General features: G+C 42.2%; 2 protein-coding genes across 2 annotated transcripts; one reads left to right on the top strand and one right to left on the bottom strand.

Annotated features, from left to right (window-relative positions):
* Positions 1-16: 16 nt before the first annotated feature.
* LOC310949630 (ETS domain-containing protein Elk-3-like) lies at positions 17-8,008 on the bottom strand. The gene is made up of 5 exons (XM_083917129.1): positions 7,716-8,008; positions 4,761-4,969; positions 3,601-4,392; positions 1,584-1,706; positions 17-759 (listed from the first exon to the last, which is right to left on the bottom strand). Exons 2-5 carry the CDS (start codon positions 4,965-4,967, stop codon positions 661-663), a joined length of 1,221 nt encoding a protein of 406 aa, XP_083773255.1. The 5' UTR covers positions 4,968-4,969; positions 7,716-8,008; the 3' UTR covers positions 17-660.
* A 2,573-nt stretch (positions 8,009-10,581) lies between these two features.
* hal (histidine ammonia-lyase) lies at positions 10,582-16,493 on the top strand (the record flags this gene model as incomplete). Its single annotated transcript, XM_083917417.1, has 20 exons — positions 10,582-10,828; positions 11,010-11,070; positions 11,301-11,328; positions 11,415-11,489; positions 11,580-11,652; positions 11,776-11,842; positions 11,935-11,972; positions 12,127-12,252; positions 12,378-12,517; positions 12,691-12,738; positions 12,963-13,110; positions 13,211-13,306; positions 13,759-13,817; positions 14,052-14,132; positions 14,314-14,379; positions 14,470-14,635; positions 14,899-15,033; positions 15,903-16,011; positions 16,140-16,209; positions 16,362-16,493. 20 exons carry the CDS (start codon positions 10,582-10,584, stop codon positions 16,491-16,493), a joined length of 1,965 nt encoding a protein of 654 aa, XP_083773543.1.
* Between the last annotated feature and the right edge of the window lie 2,725 nt (positions 16,494-19,218).

Below are 19,218 nucleotides of genomic sequence, written 5' to 3'. Positions count from 1 at the left end.
GCTTTATTTATTGAAAATGACAAGACATTCTTCACAATACAAAATCATACAGAATACAAACTGTATACCAAGTCCAGTATAAAAAAAAGAACATTAAAAGTGTTACAAAGTTTTTTTCATTGATTTGAAATCTCGTCTTCGTTAAAAGATTTTGGAAAAGGAAAAAAAAAGGACAACAAGGCACAGCCGGTACTATCTGAGAAGCATAGTGCATACAATACCACACAAGTGAAACAACCAGTTTCACATTGTGACAAACACTTAAGAAAAAAAAATAAAAAGAATATTTTTTTTTACAAGATTAAAACAACCAAGCTCTCTGCAGAATGAGTGGCTGGCTAGCCTTTTGCAGCTAGCGACATGTCACTACTATCCATTGTGGACAGGGTCATGTGGAAATGTGCTGTACTTTATCACAAAGAGCCGGACGTCTCACAGACATCGTGGCCTATGGCTTTTACCAAGTGCTTTTTACCACTGGAATCTGAAGCAACTCAAGTGCAAAAAAGTGAGGTCACATACTGTCTCGCAGGGCTTTTCTGAAGCAAAATTTAACAAGACGGACAATAGATGATAGATAGCTGCTGATGATGATAATGACAGTAATAATGAGATGGATGAAGATGGGGAGGGTGTTTTTTTTTTCCTACAGACCCTGGATCAGCATTTGTGGTTGGTGGGGGACAGGAGCAGGGAGGAGGGTGTTCCTTCCAGGTTTGGCAAGGGGACAGGCATGTGTCCGTTGATTAGGCTGGGGAACTGTGGAGGAAGAGAAACGGGCAGAGTTAGCGAGGAGGGGACGGCGGCTCTATGAAAGCTGCTTTCCGGTGAGGAACTGCAGCATTGTCACTGTGCTGGTTTCCTGTTTTTTTAAAATTATTATTATTCATTGTGCCTCTTCCTTTTCGTCTCTGTCCCCGTCCCCTTAACCTCCGCAACAGAAGGAGAAGTCAACAGTGTTTGTGCACAAAGAATCCGGTGTGTTTGTGTGTGGGGGTGTGGTGTATGTGTGTGTGTGTTTCACAAATGAGGAGCAGCTCTCAAACCAGTCCACCCTGTTCAGACTGACTCCCCTGGGCTCAAACAGGAAGTATTCACAGGATTTCCTCTCTCTCTCACAAGCACTGAAACAGGACACCTCTGCTGGACCTGCTTAAGTCTCAACTAGTTTCACAAGTATCTGCTATTTTGCAGATCTCAAAAACATCTTGTTTTTAGGTGTTATACATGCTTTCGGTCAAGTAAATACCTGCATGAAAAATGTTAAATCTAAAAGATCGAGAGGCACTTGCAATCAATTTTAAGGACAGACTAGAGGAGCAATGTTAAGAAACAAACTATTCCATGTAAGTTTGTAAAAACTTGAGCCGATCATTTTATTATCCGTTGCAAATATTTGGAAATTCCTTCATCTTAATCTCATGGTGTGTTTACTCGCATGATTTTCACAACGGGGATTTTGCAGCTGTGCTAATTTTACCTGCGCAGCCTCACAACTTCCTCCTCGGCTTTCAAACGCTACCAGTAAGCATTCATTGTTTGAGCGCACCTTTCAACTCCTGGTGTGTGTGTGTGTTAGTTACCTGGAAGAGGGAGCTGTGGCCCTGCAGCCGGGCGGGGCTGAGCGGAGCGACGGGGCTCAAACTGCTCCAGAAGTGGATGCCTGACAACAGCGGACTGTGAGCCAGCAGCAAACCAGAGGGAGTCTGCGAGAGGGGGAAACACAAGAGGGGAGGGAGGCTCCGTGTAAATAAGAGAAACCAGTGAAGACAACATTTTTTTTTAATAAAAACACAGAGACCCAGTGGCTGGAGGAGAGCATTGCTCTGAGGGCTTTGGTAATGCGAAACATGCTGAAATGGTAAATGGACGTGTATTGGCGTTTGGAAAAACAAACTGACGGAGCAGGAAGGAAGTCTGTGGTTTTTCCCCAGAATACAGGGGTGACGTGGGGAGGGGAGGAGGGGGATGGTTGGGGTTGTTGTTGATTGGGAGGAGAGTGGGTGGGGGGGATACTTGGAACGCCAACTGGAGAAAAAACATATGAAATCAATTTCTGCCTCTCTCCCCTGGTCTTCTCTCCCCCTCCCCCGACTTTCCCCTGTGTCACCTCAGAGAAGTGAGCCAGTGTTACGGAGGGACCCAGCCCTGCTCCCATTATTAATGGAATTATTGGAGCATATGGCATCACTTAGGGCCTCTTCCCCCTCTCATAGGTTGGACTTGCAGAAGATTCCTGTAAATTGCTTGTTTTCCTCTGATCTCACTTTTTTGCGCCCTCATAAACAGACAGTGTGAGTGTAGAATTAATGGCTTTCTCAAAGTGTAGATAAACCTCTGAAGTGGCATTTTGCTTTGTAACAACTCCAGTGTAAACACATTATTAACCGAGTTAGATTATTAAATACCATGTCCCAGCTGGATTAATTGGGCTTTAAAGTTGTGGGACAACACACGACATACTGTACTGTAAAACCTGAATCTTATAGCAGGCGTGCCGTTTAAGACCAGACAACAAGAAGAAGTGCACTTTACAGGAGAAATTGTACATTTTACATGCGTTTTCATTTCTCAAACTTTAATTTGAGTGTTGACATACTTCTATAAGGCCTGTTATTTGCAGTACATAAACATTCTGGCAGTAATTTTGGCTTTTACCCCACAGAACTGTTTATCAAAATGATTTGAAAGGTTTAACCCCAAACATAACGCCGACAATGACTCATTGAATTAGTCTAAATTTGCATTTATTCAAAACTATGTACATTTTCTTTCAGACATGAAAGTGCCTGTGCACATTTTACCCTAAAAATCCGGCCAATTTACATTTTCCACACCTTGTCTCTTTGTTTCTTAAGGAAATGTTGGCCTACTTAAATAAATATAGCAGTAGACTTTCCACCAGCACATGCCAGGCTGTGTCAGATGTCTCTTGCTGCTCTCTGACCGCTTTAGGGACACTGACATCATACTCTGGATAGATCCCATCATCTCTCTGTGGCCAGCCAGGCCACCACACAGAGAAGACAGAAACCGATAGCATCACGGAATTAGTACTCCCTTTCTGAGATTTGATTATTATCGGGCTCACTGTACTTAAGCTGTGGCTGGCACACAGCGACACGATCTCTAGTCTATCTTAAATTATTGAGAGCAGAAATAAGAGAGCTTGTAAACGTGTGTCAAATGTTAGCAGTTGGGGCGTGTAAACATGTCTGGACGAGGTGAAGCAGGTTTTAGATGAGTCTCAGGTGCATCATGCTAACAGTAGTAAATGACAGTATTGTCATATTCCAGCATAAGATGAGCAAAATGCTGGGGAACATCTTGAATGAGTCACCGTTCCCCCAAAGTGCTGACATTCATAACTTTGAGTCCTTAAACCACCAGACTTGTGGCACAGGGAGGAGATTTATTTACACACTCTCACACACACACACACTCTCACACACACACACACACACACACACACACACACACACACACACACACACACACACACACACACACACACACACACACACACACACACACACACACACACACACACACACACACACACACACACACACACACACACACACACACACACACACACACCTGTGCAGTGAAGAAGGCAGGAGTGAGGGAACCGGACGGCAGCGCCGGGCTGTTGAGGGCGATGGAGCCGATGTCGCTCCCTGCGAGCAGGAGGGATGGTGATGAGATCTCCAGAGCTTTGGGCTTTTTGCTTTTTGGTGGGAGTCCATCTCCTTGGTTACTACTACTACTACTACTACTCATAGAGCTGCTTCTACCACTGCTGCCGCTCCTCTTCTCAGGAGGCTGCAGGGCTCGCTCTCTGTGCCCAGAGGAGAGGTTGAGGGGCTGAGCGCTCTGGTCAGAGTCCTCCTCTTCCTCCTTGACTGCGGGGCTCCAGCTTCGGCCGGGCCGGGAAGGTTGGGTGTGGGGAGAGGACGGGGAATGGAGTTTGGATGGCCGGGGGGAGATGTAGGACTCTGGCTTGGCAGAGGGAGGGGAGCACCTTTCGTTGACGTTGGTGCCGAAGCGGATGACAGAGCGGGGCTCCTCATGGCGCTCCCGCAGGGCACGGAGCAGCTCAGGCTGGTTCTGCAGGGAGCTGATGCTGAAGGAGGAGTAGAGACCCGAGCGGAGGTAGTCATTCCGACACTGCTGCGCCCCCAGGGCTGCCAGCGTCCTCCTCTGAGCCTCCTCCTCCCCTTCCTCTTCCTCATCCTCCTCTACCTCCAGCTCAGAGGTCTCTCCTTCCTGGAGGGGAAACCTTCCGGAAGCCAGGCCCATCTCCACCGCCTGAGGGTCCATCTTCAGGATCTCAGGGAAGGACACAAACTTATAGACAAACTTCTGGCCAATCACCTTCTTTATGATGTTCTGCAAAACAGACAAACACCATTTATGATGAGGAGAACTCTACACTTAACTGATAAAATAATAACAACTGTTGACTGTCACAGCGATGATCAGAGCATTTCAGTCCAGCGAAGACATACTGAAACAACTTGGTGTTAGAGTGCTTCATCACAGCCGGATTTCTACTGTGCATTTGCTGAGAAAGAGGAAGTGGAAGTGTCTACCAGGGGAGATTGTGGTTTTAAGAGAAGAACAACAAAAAAAAGTTGTTGTGGTACTACACCCCTTTCACATACCTTCAGATCAGTTACAAAAGCTTCAGAAGATGACTAGCTGGACCATTACACAGTGGGAGCTCCTGCACATTAACCATAGGCACTTTAATTCACCTTGTCATAATAGTAGCGCAGGGCTCTGCTCAGCTTGTCGTAGTTCATGTTGGTCTTGTTCTTGCGTAGCCCCCACAGCTTGGCCACTTCCTCTGACTTCAGGAGCTTGAACTCTCCGTCGGTGGACGTCCAACATATCAGGTGCTTGTGACTTTGGTCCAAGAGCAGCTGCAGAAGGAACTGCCACAGAGTGATGGCACTGTCCATACCTGCAGCAAGACACATTCAGTGTAAGTGAGACACTTGACTCAGATGGAGCAGAGCACTCGACATAAAAGAGGCTGTTCTTCTGTGGCCTTTTTTTCCTCTATGCGATAAAAATGGAGCATCATCACCCAGAGATGTCAGAAAAAGCACCAAAACTACCTACACAACCTGCCAGATGCGACAATGACAGAATAAGCACAAAATTCAAACGTCTGGGGGAAACAAGCCTGGCAGTTCTACTGTGCTCATTACTTTCTATATTCTACGCCTGCTTAAAAATTGCTGATCAAACAGGGGCTACCTTGTGTGTTCAAAGAGACTGTAGAACAAGATGATGATTCATCTTGATTAAATGCCTTTTTTCCTGATCTCTGCTTTACTGCATACAGACTAAATCAGGTTGCTGGCTGCGGAGGGAACAGCCTGTAACATGTGGTGTAAGGACGAGTACAGCGGTGATGAATAGAACAGTGTGTTTTAAAGAGTGTAGTGTAATGTAGCAGCCGCAGCAGACGAGAAAAAAAATATAAGGAGGAACAACAGCTCAAGCCAGAAATATGCTGCGGTTCAACCTGGCCCTCTCTCCACAGGAAGTATGACGGGCCCAGGGTGGGTTATTCCTTTAATAGAGGAATGTGCAGCCTTGAAGCTCCTGTCTGCCGTCTAGGAGCTCATATAGTAATATTGTGTGTGTGTGTGTGTGTGTGTGTGTGTGTGTGTGTGTGAGGGGGGGGGGGGGGGGTGTTTCTGTCACCACAGACAGTACAACAGAGTGGTACTGAAAGGACTAATCAATTAGTTGAATGACAGATGATACATTGGCCAAAAAATATATAGATACAGACATACTGTATGATTGGTTAATTGTTAAGTCAGGAGCTAAAATGACAGAACAGCATCTCAAAATTGAGGAGTTGCTGGTTTTCTCAGTTTGTATCATTTGTAATTGAATATGTTTGAGTTTTGAACTGACAGCAATTATCGTATTTTCTGATATTTTAGGGATAGAGAAATGTTTTAAGCATGGTTCTAAGAGATTATTGGATGGTGAAATAATAATTATTAGCTGCAAGCACCAGAGACACACATACACATACACATAGACATAATACGACTGCTGGTATCAAATACATGATCAGGTTTTTAGCTGATTTGTAGTCTTTATTTATTCGTTAATCATATAATAACTGTTTTAAATCTGAATTTTGCCAATTTTCATTTATCCAGAGTTGTTCTTTGGCTGCTTGTGTGAGAAGTTTGGCTTCTTTTGTAAAATAATAATTTAAAAAAAAGTATATTCCTTAAAGTATCATGCAAAAAAAAAAGAAGATGTTTTGGTATCGCTCATGTACGGCTATGGCACTACATGGCCCTACATACTGATGGACTGTATTCTTTTCTGTCTTATCAGTGGATGTGAGGAGTGATTAGTGACTGATGCTAAAAAACAATGATAGCAGACTGGCCTTTTAACCACGGCACCTCTGTCCAGAGAGGGAGAGGGAGGGAGGGCTGAACTCATTTCCGACACAAGCTATCCCCTGAGTTTTCTATCAGCCATGTGAAACTACAAACCTGTCAGAGTCAGGACTTCCTCCTATTCTACTTCCAAGGACAAATGTTGAGGAGAGGGGATCCCACAGCAGGGGAGCATTTCCCCAGTCCTGCCACACTCCCACAAAAATCCCAAAAAGAAAGGGGGTCAAAAGATCAAATCATTGTCCCCTTTCCACAGCCCCACCCTTTAAAAACCAATACGAACCCACAGTTCGGTTTTTGGCTTTTAAAATACACTTTGAAGCAAAAGTAACACTTGCCAGTACAGAGCCAACAGCTGACAGGTCTACAATTAGGCCAGTGTGACTTATAAACATTCACCTTTGCAAAATGCTGCAAATAGCACAGAGGGACTTTTAAAGTGTGGAGCAGAAACAGAAATCATATTTTAAAGACAAATCAGAATGAAGTGACAATAACCTCATTACTAATACATTATTTGCACATTAGGGTGATGTGCCTACCACACAGAGATAACAAACAAAACAAAACCCTACAGCGTGGAAACTACAGTCCCTGCAGACATGGCATAAGTCTTTCTAGGAATATTACATGAACATTGCGGTGGTTTTTGGTCCGGGATCAGTAGCTCCTGCTGCGGATGCTCTTGCTGAGAAGTCTCGCCGTGCGCACAAAGCAATCCAGTGTTGGCTGAACGGAAACTGCTAATGAGATTATAGATGGTGTGTGCAGACATTACTTAGCCATGACTAAATCTGCTCTCTTCCTGTTCACAGACGGTGGAAAATTCAACAGGGGCCCGTAAAGAAGCATCTCTAAACCGCAGCAATGGACTGTTTTTGTTTTTGTTGTTGCATTGCTCGTCTTTTGTTTGCCTCTCTTTCTGAGCAGGCGATAGATGTATCCGGAGACTTGAAAGTTGCAGTAACAGTTACGCACAGAGGTCTAGATCACTCTTCTGCCCCACTGACTCATTTTCAAGATGTTGCTCGGACCGGAAGACGGCACATTATCGCGACCGCCTCTAAAACCTGTAGCCTAACTATTCTTACGTAAAAGTTAAAAAAATACACCGGATCAAATGAGTTTAACACAACGCGAAAACTTTACAGCCAAGATCATTCATATGGAGTGTGAATACAGTCGCTAATTGTGCCAATCGTGCGTTATTTCACCCTTTACGCGCACAACAAAGCGCAGATCACAGGAAGATTGATTTTTTTACATTACCTGCGATCTGTGTTTTTCCCTCCGCGAAACTTTACGGTGAAGCTTGTGTGATTCCTTGTTTTTCCATGCTTACTTCGGGTCTACACAGTTGTGCTGGACTGAAATAGGATCCTGGGCTTTTTCTTTTTCTGAGCAGGAAGTTGGAGCAGGCAGACACAGAGCCGGCTGACTTCCTCTCCCCGACGATTCCCCAGGCAGTTTGCCGTCTGTGTAAACACACTTTTCCTCCCCTCCTCTTCTCCCCTGCCTGCCCGCTGACGGCCAGCAGTAGGCCTACTCTGTGTCGGCACACATGGTGATACAGAAACTCCTACAGCCCACAAACTGACATCATCTGTCCGCAGGGCTGCTGCTGAGATGCTTTCAAGTGCGCCTCGTTTATTTCGAACATTTCCATCCAACATCCAAAATGATCATTATCCGCAGTGGTGGAAGTGAAAGTAGCAATATTACGTTGCAGAAATCTCTTGTTACATGTAAAAGTCCCGTATTTACAATTGCACTAGAGTAAAAGTACAAATGTAGTATTAGCATTACAATATAACAAAAGTATTGGAAGTAAAAGTAAGCCTACTAGTTATGAAGAGTGGCCCATATACAGGGATATTACATTACATAATTATAATTGTATAACACCTAATTTTGTAGCTGGTAATAAAAGGTGGGCAGAAGCAATCCTAGAGTTTGTTGTGGCCCTACACAAAAATTCACAGGGGGGCCCTGGAACCAACGTTCATCACCATTATAGGTTTGTTTAAACTGAATCATGCACATCACTTGTAATGGTAGTAAAAAAATAAAACAAAACTTGCAACAGGAGTGGGTGGAGTCAGGTGGGGCCCTCTTAAAGTGTAACTCCTCCGAAAATGGAACCCATGGTGTTTTTCAGCATGAATATACATCAAATAAGCCATCGAGAAAGTTTATTTTTCCATTGATCACCTAGTAACAGAAATCCCGGAAATTCGCTAGCAGCCAGACATGGCTAACACCAAACCTACACATAAAACGAAGCACCAACAACGTAGTTAGTGAACCTGGAGTTTATTAAAAAAAGAGTGTTTTGCAGTGCTACAAGCCTTAGCAGCCGACTACGTCCATATTGAGAGGCAGCCCAAACAAGTTGATTACTGAGTTCTGAACTTCAGTAAATTCAGTAATCGACTTGTTTGTTTGCTAACAAATCTCCAGGAATTCTCTGTTAATAGTCGATCGACGAAAAAACTGTCTTGATGGCCTATTTAATGTATATTCATGCAGAAAAAGACCGCAGGTTCCATTTTCCCAGGAGTTACACTTTAAGGAGGTCAGGCCTCCTACTGTCATTGCAATCTTTGTGCAGCATCACTGCTGTTTGTCAGGCCCTACTGGCCTGGGGCTCCATGCTGTTGCCTGCCTCTGAAGGTGGGATTACTTTATATAGGCCTACTGCTGGGTAGCTTAACCTATGATAATAAATCAGCATTTAATAGTCAATTTATATTTTGTATTTATAACCTAAATCTGCATGTAACTAGTAAAGCTGTCAAATAAATGCAGTAGAGTAAAAACTACAATATTTGTCTCAAAAATGTAGTGGAGTAGAAGTATAACGTGACATAAAATGAAAATACTCAAGTAAAGTACCTCAAAATTGTACTTGAGTAAATGTTTTTAGTTACATTCACTGATTACCGGTGTTTTTGTGAGAACAGTGAATTGGATTTAATCAGTGTCAGGGTATGGGGACACGTAATGGGAGAATTATGTCTTACTACAGCCTATTTATTATATATTTAAATTCCTTAAACTCTGTAAATACATTTATTGTGAATATGCAAAAATGAGTCAAGCTGCTTTTATATTTGTTATATACCTTATGCCTGCTATTTTGTTTGTATGTTTTATTTTCAGTTTTAGTATGCATGTATGCAGGGGCAGGCACATACATTTTAAGGGCTTGTTGCTCTAACCTGAAAGAAGGGCACCCCCCTGTTATATCAATATTACACAATATTGTGCTTGCCTTACAGTAAACGTGACACAGAGAAATTAGTTTAACTTTAAAATCCAATTCATTTGTCACATGGTAGGGAAATAGGTCAATGCTTTGCATCACATTGCTGCGTCCAGCATAGCCATGCCTATCAAAACGTAATAAAATAATTTACAAGATACAGTGATTTAATTTAGTTTAACTTTTGCAATTCTTCTTCTTCTTCTTGTACTTGTAAAATAAAATAAAACATTTCCTCCAGAGGGGCAGCTCAGCAAAGAGGGCAATTGGCCTTCGCTCAGGGATGATGATGATGATGATGATGATGATGATGATGATGATGATGATGATGATGATAAAAATATGGTGAACCCCTACCATCTAACGTTATGAATTGATTTGCAAATGTTATAATACTGTTTCCCCCTCCTCCATCATTTTTGATGTATTTGAAATGTCTGACAGCAAGTGAAGGCATCAGTAGAAATAGGATGCATGCTTTTTTTTAAAGTTCGCGATTCAATTTTCATAAAGTAATTTTGACAATCAATTTAACTTCATTTGTTCCCGGTGTTACTTAAAGTTAAATACAGGGTACCTGTCACGAGGCTATACAAACTAATCACGTTTGGCTCTTTCACACACCTGAGCACTTGATGTTTTTCGCCGCCGGTGCGTTTGTGTGGTTAAATCACATGAACGCATTTGGGTCAATATGTCCAAACATCTGTGAGCGACCAGTGGAGGTCAGTGGTCCCCGGAGGTGTGACACCGGCGAGGCGTGGCCCCCGAGCCTTGCCTCTGATTGGCGGCTGAACTTTAGGTGGCTGAATGTGGTACCTTGGGAAGCGGCGAGCAGCGCTCACTGCAGCAGAGTCCCACTGAAGCGTAATGCCTTGTTATACTGTCCACATCCGAGATGAGTGGCTGGCAGTGCCCTGCCGGGATACCACCAACACCATCCAGTGGCTCGGACACGAAGCTCTTAAACGTTACATAAAGAACAAACCAGACAACGGCGGCATCAAGGCTGTAAAGGACACTCGTTTTGTTGTGCGCAGGTGCCAGGGTTTGGGTTTGTTGGACGCGGATGACACCGTCGAGGATGTACTGGAGGATAACGACTTTGTCGAGATCGGTAATGACCAAATGCATTTAATACATAAGACATTTATGCATCACATTCGGGGAACAGTTTGCCACTGCTGTGCGTAATTGCGCATGGATGGTTATGTAGCCTACCCACGACACGAGGCATTAAATGTAGTTGCATTATATACCAATAGTAGTAAATGTGTATTATCTTCCTATACTTACAGCTATTGAGGGCGACACCATGTCTCCCGACTTTATCCCGTGTGAGCCTGGGGTTTCTCACCTGTATCCTTCCAAGTATTTGTGCCACTACGTCATATATTAATCAACGTGTTTTTTTAGATTGTTTATTAATTTCTCTGATTTAATTGTACAGCATTTGCCTGCTACCAGACACAATGATCAACTACTACACTCAGAGTTGTTGGATTCAAAGGTCTGGGCCCAGGCAAACACAGTATAGGGCAACATTGTGTCTTGCTGATTGCTAACCTTAATTCAACTATGTGAAATAGCACAGCAGCATACAGAGAACCCGAAGAGGTAAGTGTTTTCTGTACTCATTCTCCATTAAGATTTAAAACACATTATACAGACTACTTCTGTGTAACACAGCTCTCCCTGTGCAGTACATTTCCTTGGATGGCAACAGCCTGACATCGACGGATCTGGTCAATTTGGGAAGAGGACTCTACAAGATAAAGGTAATGATCAGCAAGATTGTATTCGTTCATCATCGCTGGTCTGTGTAATATTTGACCAAATGTAATCATTCCCTTTTCCAACATTTCCAGCTGACTCTGGAGGCAGAAAGAAAAGTTGTGCAATCCAGAGAGCTTTTGGACACCATTGTCAAAGAAAACAAAGGTTAGAATACAAGAATAACTAAATTAAATGCATTGATGTTAACCAACTACTGCAAATATAGAGTACTTCAGAAATCAATGATCCCATGTATTAATTTCTCTGTATCTCTCTCTGTTCCCCCAGTTGTCTATGGAATCACAACAGGTTTTGGCAAATTTGCCCGAACGGTCATTCCTGTCAGCAAGCTCAAGTAAAGACAATATATTACTATCTGTTTTATTTGTAAAAGTTTAAACGAGAATTAAAGCGTTTTTATGTACTTGTGTGTGTGCCTGTCCACAGGGAGCTGCAGGAGAACTTGGTACGGTCACACTCAGCAGGTAATAAAACTCTCTAAAGCTCAATTACCAGTCTAGAATTTAACATTTGAAGACATTAGTTAGTTAGTTAGTTAGTTAGTGTTTCTCCTGACAAAGCGTTTTAGGTTTACTGTATTTATAATCAGCAACATCAATGGTATGTAATGGTGTGTAGGTGTGGGAAACCCGCTCAGCCCGGAAAGGACCCGCATGTTGCTCGCTCTAAGGATCAATGTTCTGGCCAAAGGGCACAGCGGAATTTCTCTGGAAACCCTTCATGCTATGATCCAAGCCTTCAACGGTAAACCACCAGCCTTTACCTTATTTGACCAGGGATATCAGCTTCAACTGAATGCTGATAACTTCCTCAATCAATTGGGGAAGCTGACAGTGACTTTTTATCTCTCACTGACTTTGCCCCCGCAGCTTCCTGCCTCTCCTTCGTCCCAGAGAAGGGGACAGTGGGGGCCAGTGGGGACCTGGCACCCCTCTCTCACCTGGCCCTGGGGCTGATGGGAGAGGGTAAAATGTGGTCTCCCAAGAGTGGATGGGCAGATGCCAAATATGTAAGATTTTACAGACAGTCATTATGACTTTTCTATGATTATACAATAGCTTGCTGCAGGATATCTGCATTTTGCTTGTAAGAGTGACCCGTTGCAAGGTCCAGTAGGCAAACATGTTTGCTTTTCCATGACCCTTGGCCTTTTATGTTTTTTCTCCTTTCATCTCTGGCCAGGTCCTGGAGGCCCATGGACTGAAGCCAATATCACTAAGGCCTAAAGAGGTAATGTTTAAAATCAACCATGCTCTCTCATATTTGATTTGCCTGAACTAAAGAAACTGCCCCACGTTTCACTAGAAACGCTTTTTCATCAGAATTTAAAAGAGCAATAATAGTGTTTAGAATTACAATTATACAATACAATATACTGTAGTTCACAGTGCATTGCAATGTTTAAGTGGTCTCTTAAAGTAGAAAACACGTCCCTCTCACTCTTTCCCTCACAGGGTCTTGCTCTGATCAACGGGACACAGATGATCACCTCTCTGGGGGCGGAGGCCGTGGAGCGAGCCCAGGCGATTGCTCGGCAGGCAGACATCATTGCTGCTCTGACCCTGGAGGTGCTAAAGGGGACCACCAAGGCCTTTGACAGTGGTAGGTGGTGAACAAAAGTCACCAAAAACAAGACGGAAATGTTCACCTCAAACTTCAACATCTGTTTCATCCCTCCTCATTTCCCGCTCTCCTCCTGCAGACATCCATGCGCTGCGGCCGCACCCAGGACAAATCGAGGTGGCCCAACGCTTCCGCTCGCTGCTTGACTCTGATCACCATCCATCCCAGATAGCAGGTCTGAGGACAGGCCCATATTCTAAAACAGAAAAGTAACAAAATATTATATGATAACCACTCAGAGTTTTTGTAATACACCTAACACCTGGCCAGCACTGTCGCCTCACAGCAAGAAGCGTGTCCTGTGTTCATACCTATCTATGGCCCACAATTGATGGAAATTGCATGTTACTGTGCCGCCATATTTGTGGGCGTCTCCTCCCACCCAAAACACTGACATCTGTAAGGAATATTTCTACCACTGAGCTTGATCAAGGACGGTGCTGGTTTCTGAGCTAGAGCACTGCACTGTGGCTGCCCACAGCTCATAAATAGTTAGAATGGTTTAAATGCAGTGGGTGTATCCAGATGGATTAATAAAGTATCGCTTTTGGTAATAAAATGCCCACATTGCACCCTTAAACATGAAGTACTTAATGTGTGTCATCTGGTGTTGGTGTGGTTTTCCAGAGAGCCACCGGTTCTGTGACAGAGTCCAGGATGCCTACACCATGCGATGCTGTCCTCAGGTAACCTCAAATAAAGCTTATTTATGCATCCCACAACCTTAAGTTCCTCCCTTAACTGGCTGGACGCCCTCGATCCTCACACAATTTGGAAAACTCTGTGGTGAATTCTCTTGTGGAAGATCTCATGAGTGATATTCCTGAAGCAGAGCATTCAGATATTTAGAACTGGAGTAAGACCATACTTTAAGTGTTGTTCAGTTGTTTCTGAGCATTCCTTTTTGTTTCTGCACACAGGTTCACGGAGTCACCAATGACACAATACAATTTGTCCAGAACATCATCAATACAGAAATCAACAGTGCCACAGACAATCCTGTATCCCTCCAGAGCATAAAGTTGACTCACAAAACTATTGTGTTAATCTACATGTACCACTTTTGTCTCTGCAATCAAATTTCTAACTAGATTCGACCACGTATTCTTGGTTCAGCCACAAATGATATACTGCATTTTACTGGAAATGAGGTGATTCTATTTTTCTTAACGCTCGTACAAGATGGTGTTTGCGGAAAGAGGTGAGACCATTTCAGGTGGGAATTTCCATGGTGAATACCCAGCTAAGGTACGTATCTTTGTGGGTCATAAAACATCTTTTGGGTATTTGTTGTAGGTTTTGTTGTACACTCTTTATTTGCACTTTCCTTTCGTTCAGGCTCTGGACTTTTTAGCCATTGCAGTCCATGAGCTGGCCTCCATCAGTGAGAGGAGGATCGAAAGGTTGTGTAACCCGTCTCTGAGTGAGCTGCCGGCCTTTCTCGTCAACGAGGGAGGACTCAACTCTGGCTTCATGATTGCTCATTGCACTGCTGCTGCCTTGGGTTGGTGTACAACACAAATAAATACTATAAAATGCAGCACTAACCTCAGTAAAGTGAATTAGATGTTACTTTTTGTTGAATAAAATAGATATTTGTTGGTGGAATCAAATCGTTTTTTAATACTGATGATAAATTTCAGGTAGAATATTTTTTAACAAACATATCTGGTGTGTTATAAAACAGAATTTTACAATTTATGTCATTTTTTATTGAATGTTTTAGCATGAACTTTAACTCTAATCTCCATTTTTCGTACTGTCTAGTTTCAGAGAATAAAGTTTTGTGTCATCCATCGTCTGTGGACTCCTTGTCCACCAGTGCTGCCACAGAGGACCATGTGTCCATGGGAGGCTGGGCTGCTAGGAAGGCCCTGAGGGTCGTGGAGCATGTGGAGCAAGGTAAGACTTTTTCGAAACCCAGCTATGATTGGATTATTCGCTACTATTGATAATGAAAAACAAACATCCTATTACAGTAATTGTGAGGGACAGATATGGGCATACAATTGCAGTGATTATAGCACCTCTTCTTTACACTGGCATCAAATAAACAAATTAGTCAAATGGACAAAATTACTGAAACAACAAAGTAAAAAATGTCGAAAGGAAAAAGCGTTAACAAAATCAGTTACACAAGCTCCTACATAGTTCAGCTGTATAAAGTTAAATTAATATATAATAAATTAATGAATGTGAATATAGCTCTAGCTTAATTTCTTTTCATGTTTTTTGTAGAAATACACTAGTTATTTTTTATGTGTTTGAATAGACCGAAAAGCTAAACTCAACAGCTTTAAAAAGTTCAGAGGGCTTTCAACCTGCAATGCCAGTTTCTTACTCATTGTGGATCTTCACTGGTATTGAAATAGTATAATAGTATAATAGTATTTTGTGGCTCCTCTACATGGACATATATGTCTTTTATGTGATATTCCCTTATGAGTTTTGTAAATATATCATTATATTTATATATAAATAAAATTATTCAGTGTTAGGTCTGGTCCAGCCCCTCACATTGTATTTTCCACTCTAATGTGTTCAGCAGCACTACAGTTGATACTGCGAACACTTGGATTGTTTTTTAACAAGGACACAGTAGTGATACCACATGTTGTGTAAAGATTGAATGTTGTGACTGAAATAATTACCACTAAAAAGAGGACTAACCTATAACAACCATATTTTTTAGAAAATAGTGTTCTTTTGCAAATGACGTCAAAAAGTGATTATGCACTTTGTCGGATCTAATGTATGTTTTCTGTGATCAGTTCTTGCAATAGAGCTGCTGGCAGCCTGTCAGGGTATTGAGTTCCTCCGCCCACTTCGTACCACCACTCCGCTGGAGAAGGTCTATGAACTTGTGCGCAGTGTGGTCAGGTAAGTCAAACAGATGCGGTCAAGGTACACAACTTTCAGTCCACTGAAATGATGTACAGGATAGTTAATATTTATCCACTGTTCCACTTCTGACTCTCTCATACTCTCAACTATCCTGCCACTAACAGACCGTGGATTAAAGACAGATTCATGTCTCCGGACATTGAGGCTGTTCACCGTCTTCTACTTGACCAGAAGGCAAGTGACAAATCTTATGGAGGAAGCAATGTTAACTGTTACTGTGACTTTAAAATGTGTTCGACCTACTGTATACTAAAAGCTCCACAGAGATGGACAATAATGAAAAGAAAATGTGGTTTTTAAGTAATATGTTCATATTTTCACCTCAGGTGTGGAATGTGGCCAAGCCTTATATCGACAAGTATCAGACGGAGTACATCCCCGAGTCCCGTCCTGTCTCTCCCACCGCGTTCTCTCTGGATCCTCCAGCATCTCCGAGGAAGCGCGTTCGCCAAGAGTGAAAACATGACCAATTTCTGTTATGCTACTACAATCAAAGATTGATTTGAAGATGCAATGTTGTTTTTCCCTTATAAGCTAAATTCACACTTTGATTTCTGACATTTTTTAACCTTGAGTATATCTTGGTAACTTAAGAATTGGGTATTTCTCTAGAAATTCTTGGGTGCTGAACCTGCATATAGCTTGCCTGACACCACTGTGCACTAGAGCTGTATTTATCTAAACTTTTGTTGTCCCTTTAAAATGTGCCTAATGCAGTTTTTATTGCCACATGACTACCTCAGCCATTGTACCATTTTCATATCAAATAGTCTTTAACCATGTAGCACAAACAAATGATTAAATGTATTTTTCAGGTCTAATCTATGAAATCGTAAATGACTGTCATCTGTAGACAACACAACAATAAAAGTTTTTAGAAAAAGTTTGTATGATTATGTTATTCCTGCTGTCTGCTCACTACTCCTGTCAATGTCTGCGTATTTAGCGTATTTGACAGAGAGGACTTTACCCAATAATACTTATTTCTGGTCTGTCAGTACAGTATTTTAAGTTGACTTTCTGTAGTAGTGGTGGTAGCAGTAGTCACAATCTATCTCCTGTATCACTTTTCTGTCATTAAAGGAATTGTTCTGAAAAATCAGCCTGCTATCATAAGGCCTTTATGTGGTTTTCTCAAGAGCACATGTGTTTACCAAAAGCTATTTAATTGAGTATTTCAGTGTCTCAATTACATACACACTCAGTGTAAACAGACAGGAATGTGTTCTCAGCTTCCTGTTCAGTTAAACAGCACCCACCTGTCCAGGCTGAGCCACTCTGCCACCTAGAGGTGCTGAAAAACCTGAGGAAGATAAAGTGGCATATCACAGACCTGTAAAGGCAGCATCAGTCAACAAATTCAAAGGTTACACAAACAGCACATCGCAGATACTAGCACAAGGGGCAGAAGTCTGCTGTGGACAGATATGGTTCAACCTTAGCAGGCTAAGCACTGTGTGTTTAGCCTAACTGAAACCTCAAACTTAACATCTGAATCCGTTTCTGCAGTGCATTGCATTGTCATTAAATGAAAGGCACAAATGTGTTTATATACAAACCACAATAATACTGTAGTCTATTACAAAATCATAGGCTTAAGTCCATTACTTTCTGAGATGAATCTCCGTCACAGTTAAGTAGAGGAAATACATTGTTAACAGTAGGGCCATGTTACTAAAAGTGTTTATGAGCAAACATATATGCGCTCTAATGTATAATGTAATGTATAACTTACATTAAATGCTGGCATACCAAGCCTGTCATTGTGTCATTGTTGGATTCATTCATACAAACTACTTTTTGGTTAAGAGTTATGACTTTTAACAAATTAACATTCAATGTTCACATACAAACCATGTTATACAATTGTCACAGTTAGCCTTTCAGTCTCATAAATGTAAATTATGGGTACACACCAAAACAAAATACTTTCTAACGGACAAATAGCACAGGATACTGCAAACAGGGCAGGAACCAAAATAAGCTAACAAAGAGCTAACGCTAACTGCAGAAACAACGAATTTGACCGTGCGTGTGTTGTTATGTACATGGCACCACAGAGCTGGCGTTATAAAACGTTTACGGATAAAGTTTGGTTGAAAAAGAACAAAAAGCATCTCCTTCGAGCCGGATTCGAACCAGCGACCTAAGGATTTCAGCTGCATTGCCACTACAGTCCTCCGCTCTACCAACTGAGCTATCGAAGGGACGATGCCGTGGAACACGACCTTAGATCATTCAAAGCTCATCAACTATGGTACTACTGTTCAGCTTTCAATTAAAGTGACAAGGCCAGCACAGCGTCGACTGAAATCAGGCCAAACGCCAAACGAGTTAGTCTACAAAAAGGTTCACATTGTAAAGAACTGGCGATCGTTGCTGATTGAAGCTAGTGAAATTACCGCCAAAGCTAACGTTAGCTATTAATGATGGTTAGTAGCGACACTGCTACCCCGGTGCGCACCCAAAAACAGGACAAATACCGATAAAAGAAATTAAAAGACGCTTTCCTAATTTTAACGAAGTACCACACTCAATTTAAAATGGGAAAACTATTTATATATATATTTTTTCAATTTAGAAATCTTTATTTCACTTTAAGAACAAGCAGACAATCAGCAAACATAGATATGATTACAAATTAGACCAGTGTGAACATAATTCAATTCAATTCAATTCAAATTTATTTACAGTGCCAAATCATAACAAAAGTTATCTCAGGACACTTTACAGAGTAGGTATAGACCACACTCTATGACTTATTTATGATTTACATAGACCCTCCATAGAGTACTGTGGCAACGAAACCCTCCCCTATAACAGGCAGGAACTTCAAACAGACCCAGCTCTGTGGGGGACAGATCTGTCTTGACCAGTTGGGGAGGAAGAAAAGAAGCGAGAAAGAGAGAAAAGACAGACAGATGTACAGAGAGAGACAAAGACAGACACAAAGACAGACAGAAAGACACACTTCCAGAGATGCAAGCAACCAAAAAAAACAGTAACTATAATAACATCTATAGTAATGTGAATATGACTTACATGTTCCCAGCCAAGTCACCTATGGACTGAGCTATTAGTTGATTGGCGTCATTCGTCTCAAAGTACGCACGCCCGTCAACAAAAACTAACGTTAGTTCCAGTGGAGAAGTTAGTTGTTAATGGGCTTGCTCCACCTGCACC

Source organism: Echiichthys vipera (genome assembly GCF_963691815.1).
Source record: "Echiichthys vipera genome assembly, chromosome: 7".
In the NCBI taxonomy this organism is placed as follows: Eukaryota; Metazoa; Chordata; class Actinopteri; order Perciformes; family Trachinidae; genus Echiichthys; species Echiichthys vipera.
This window is presented reverse-complemented; position numbering and strand designations above follow the sequence as displayed.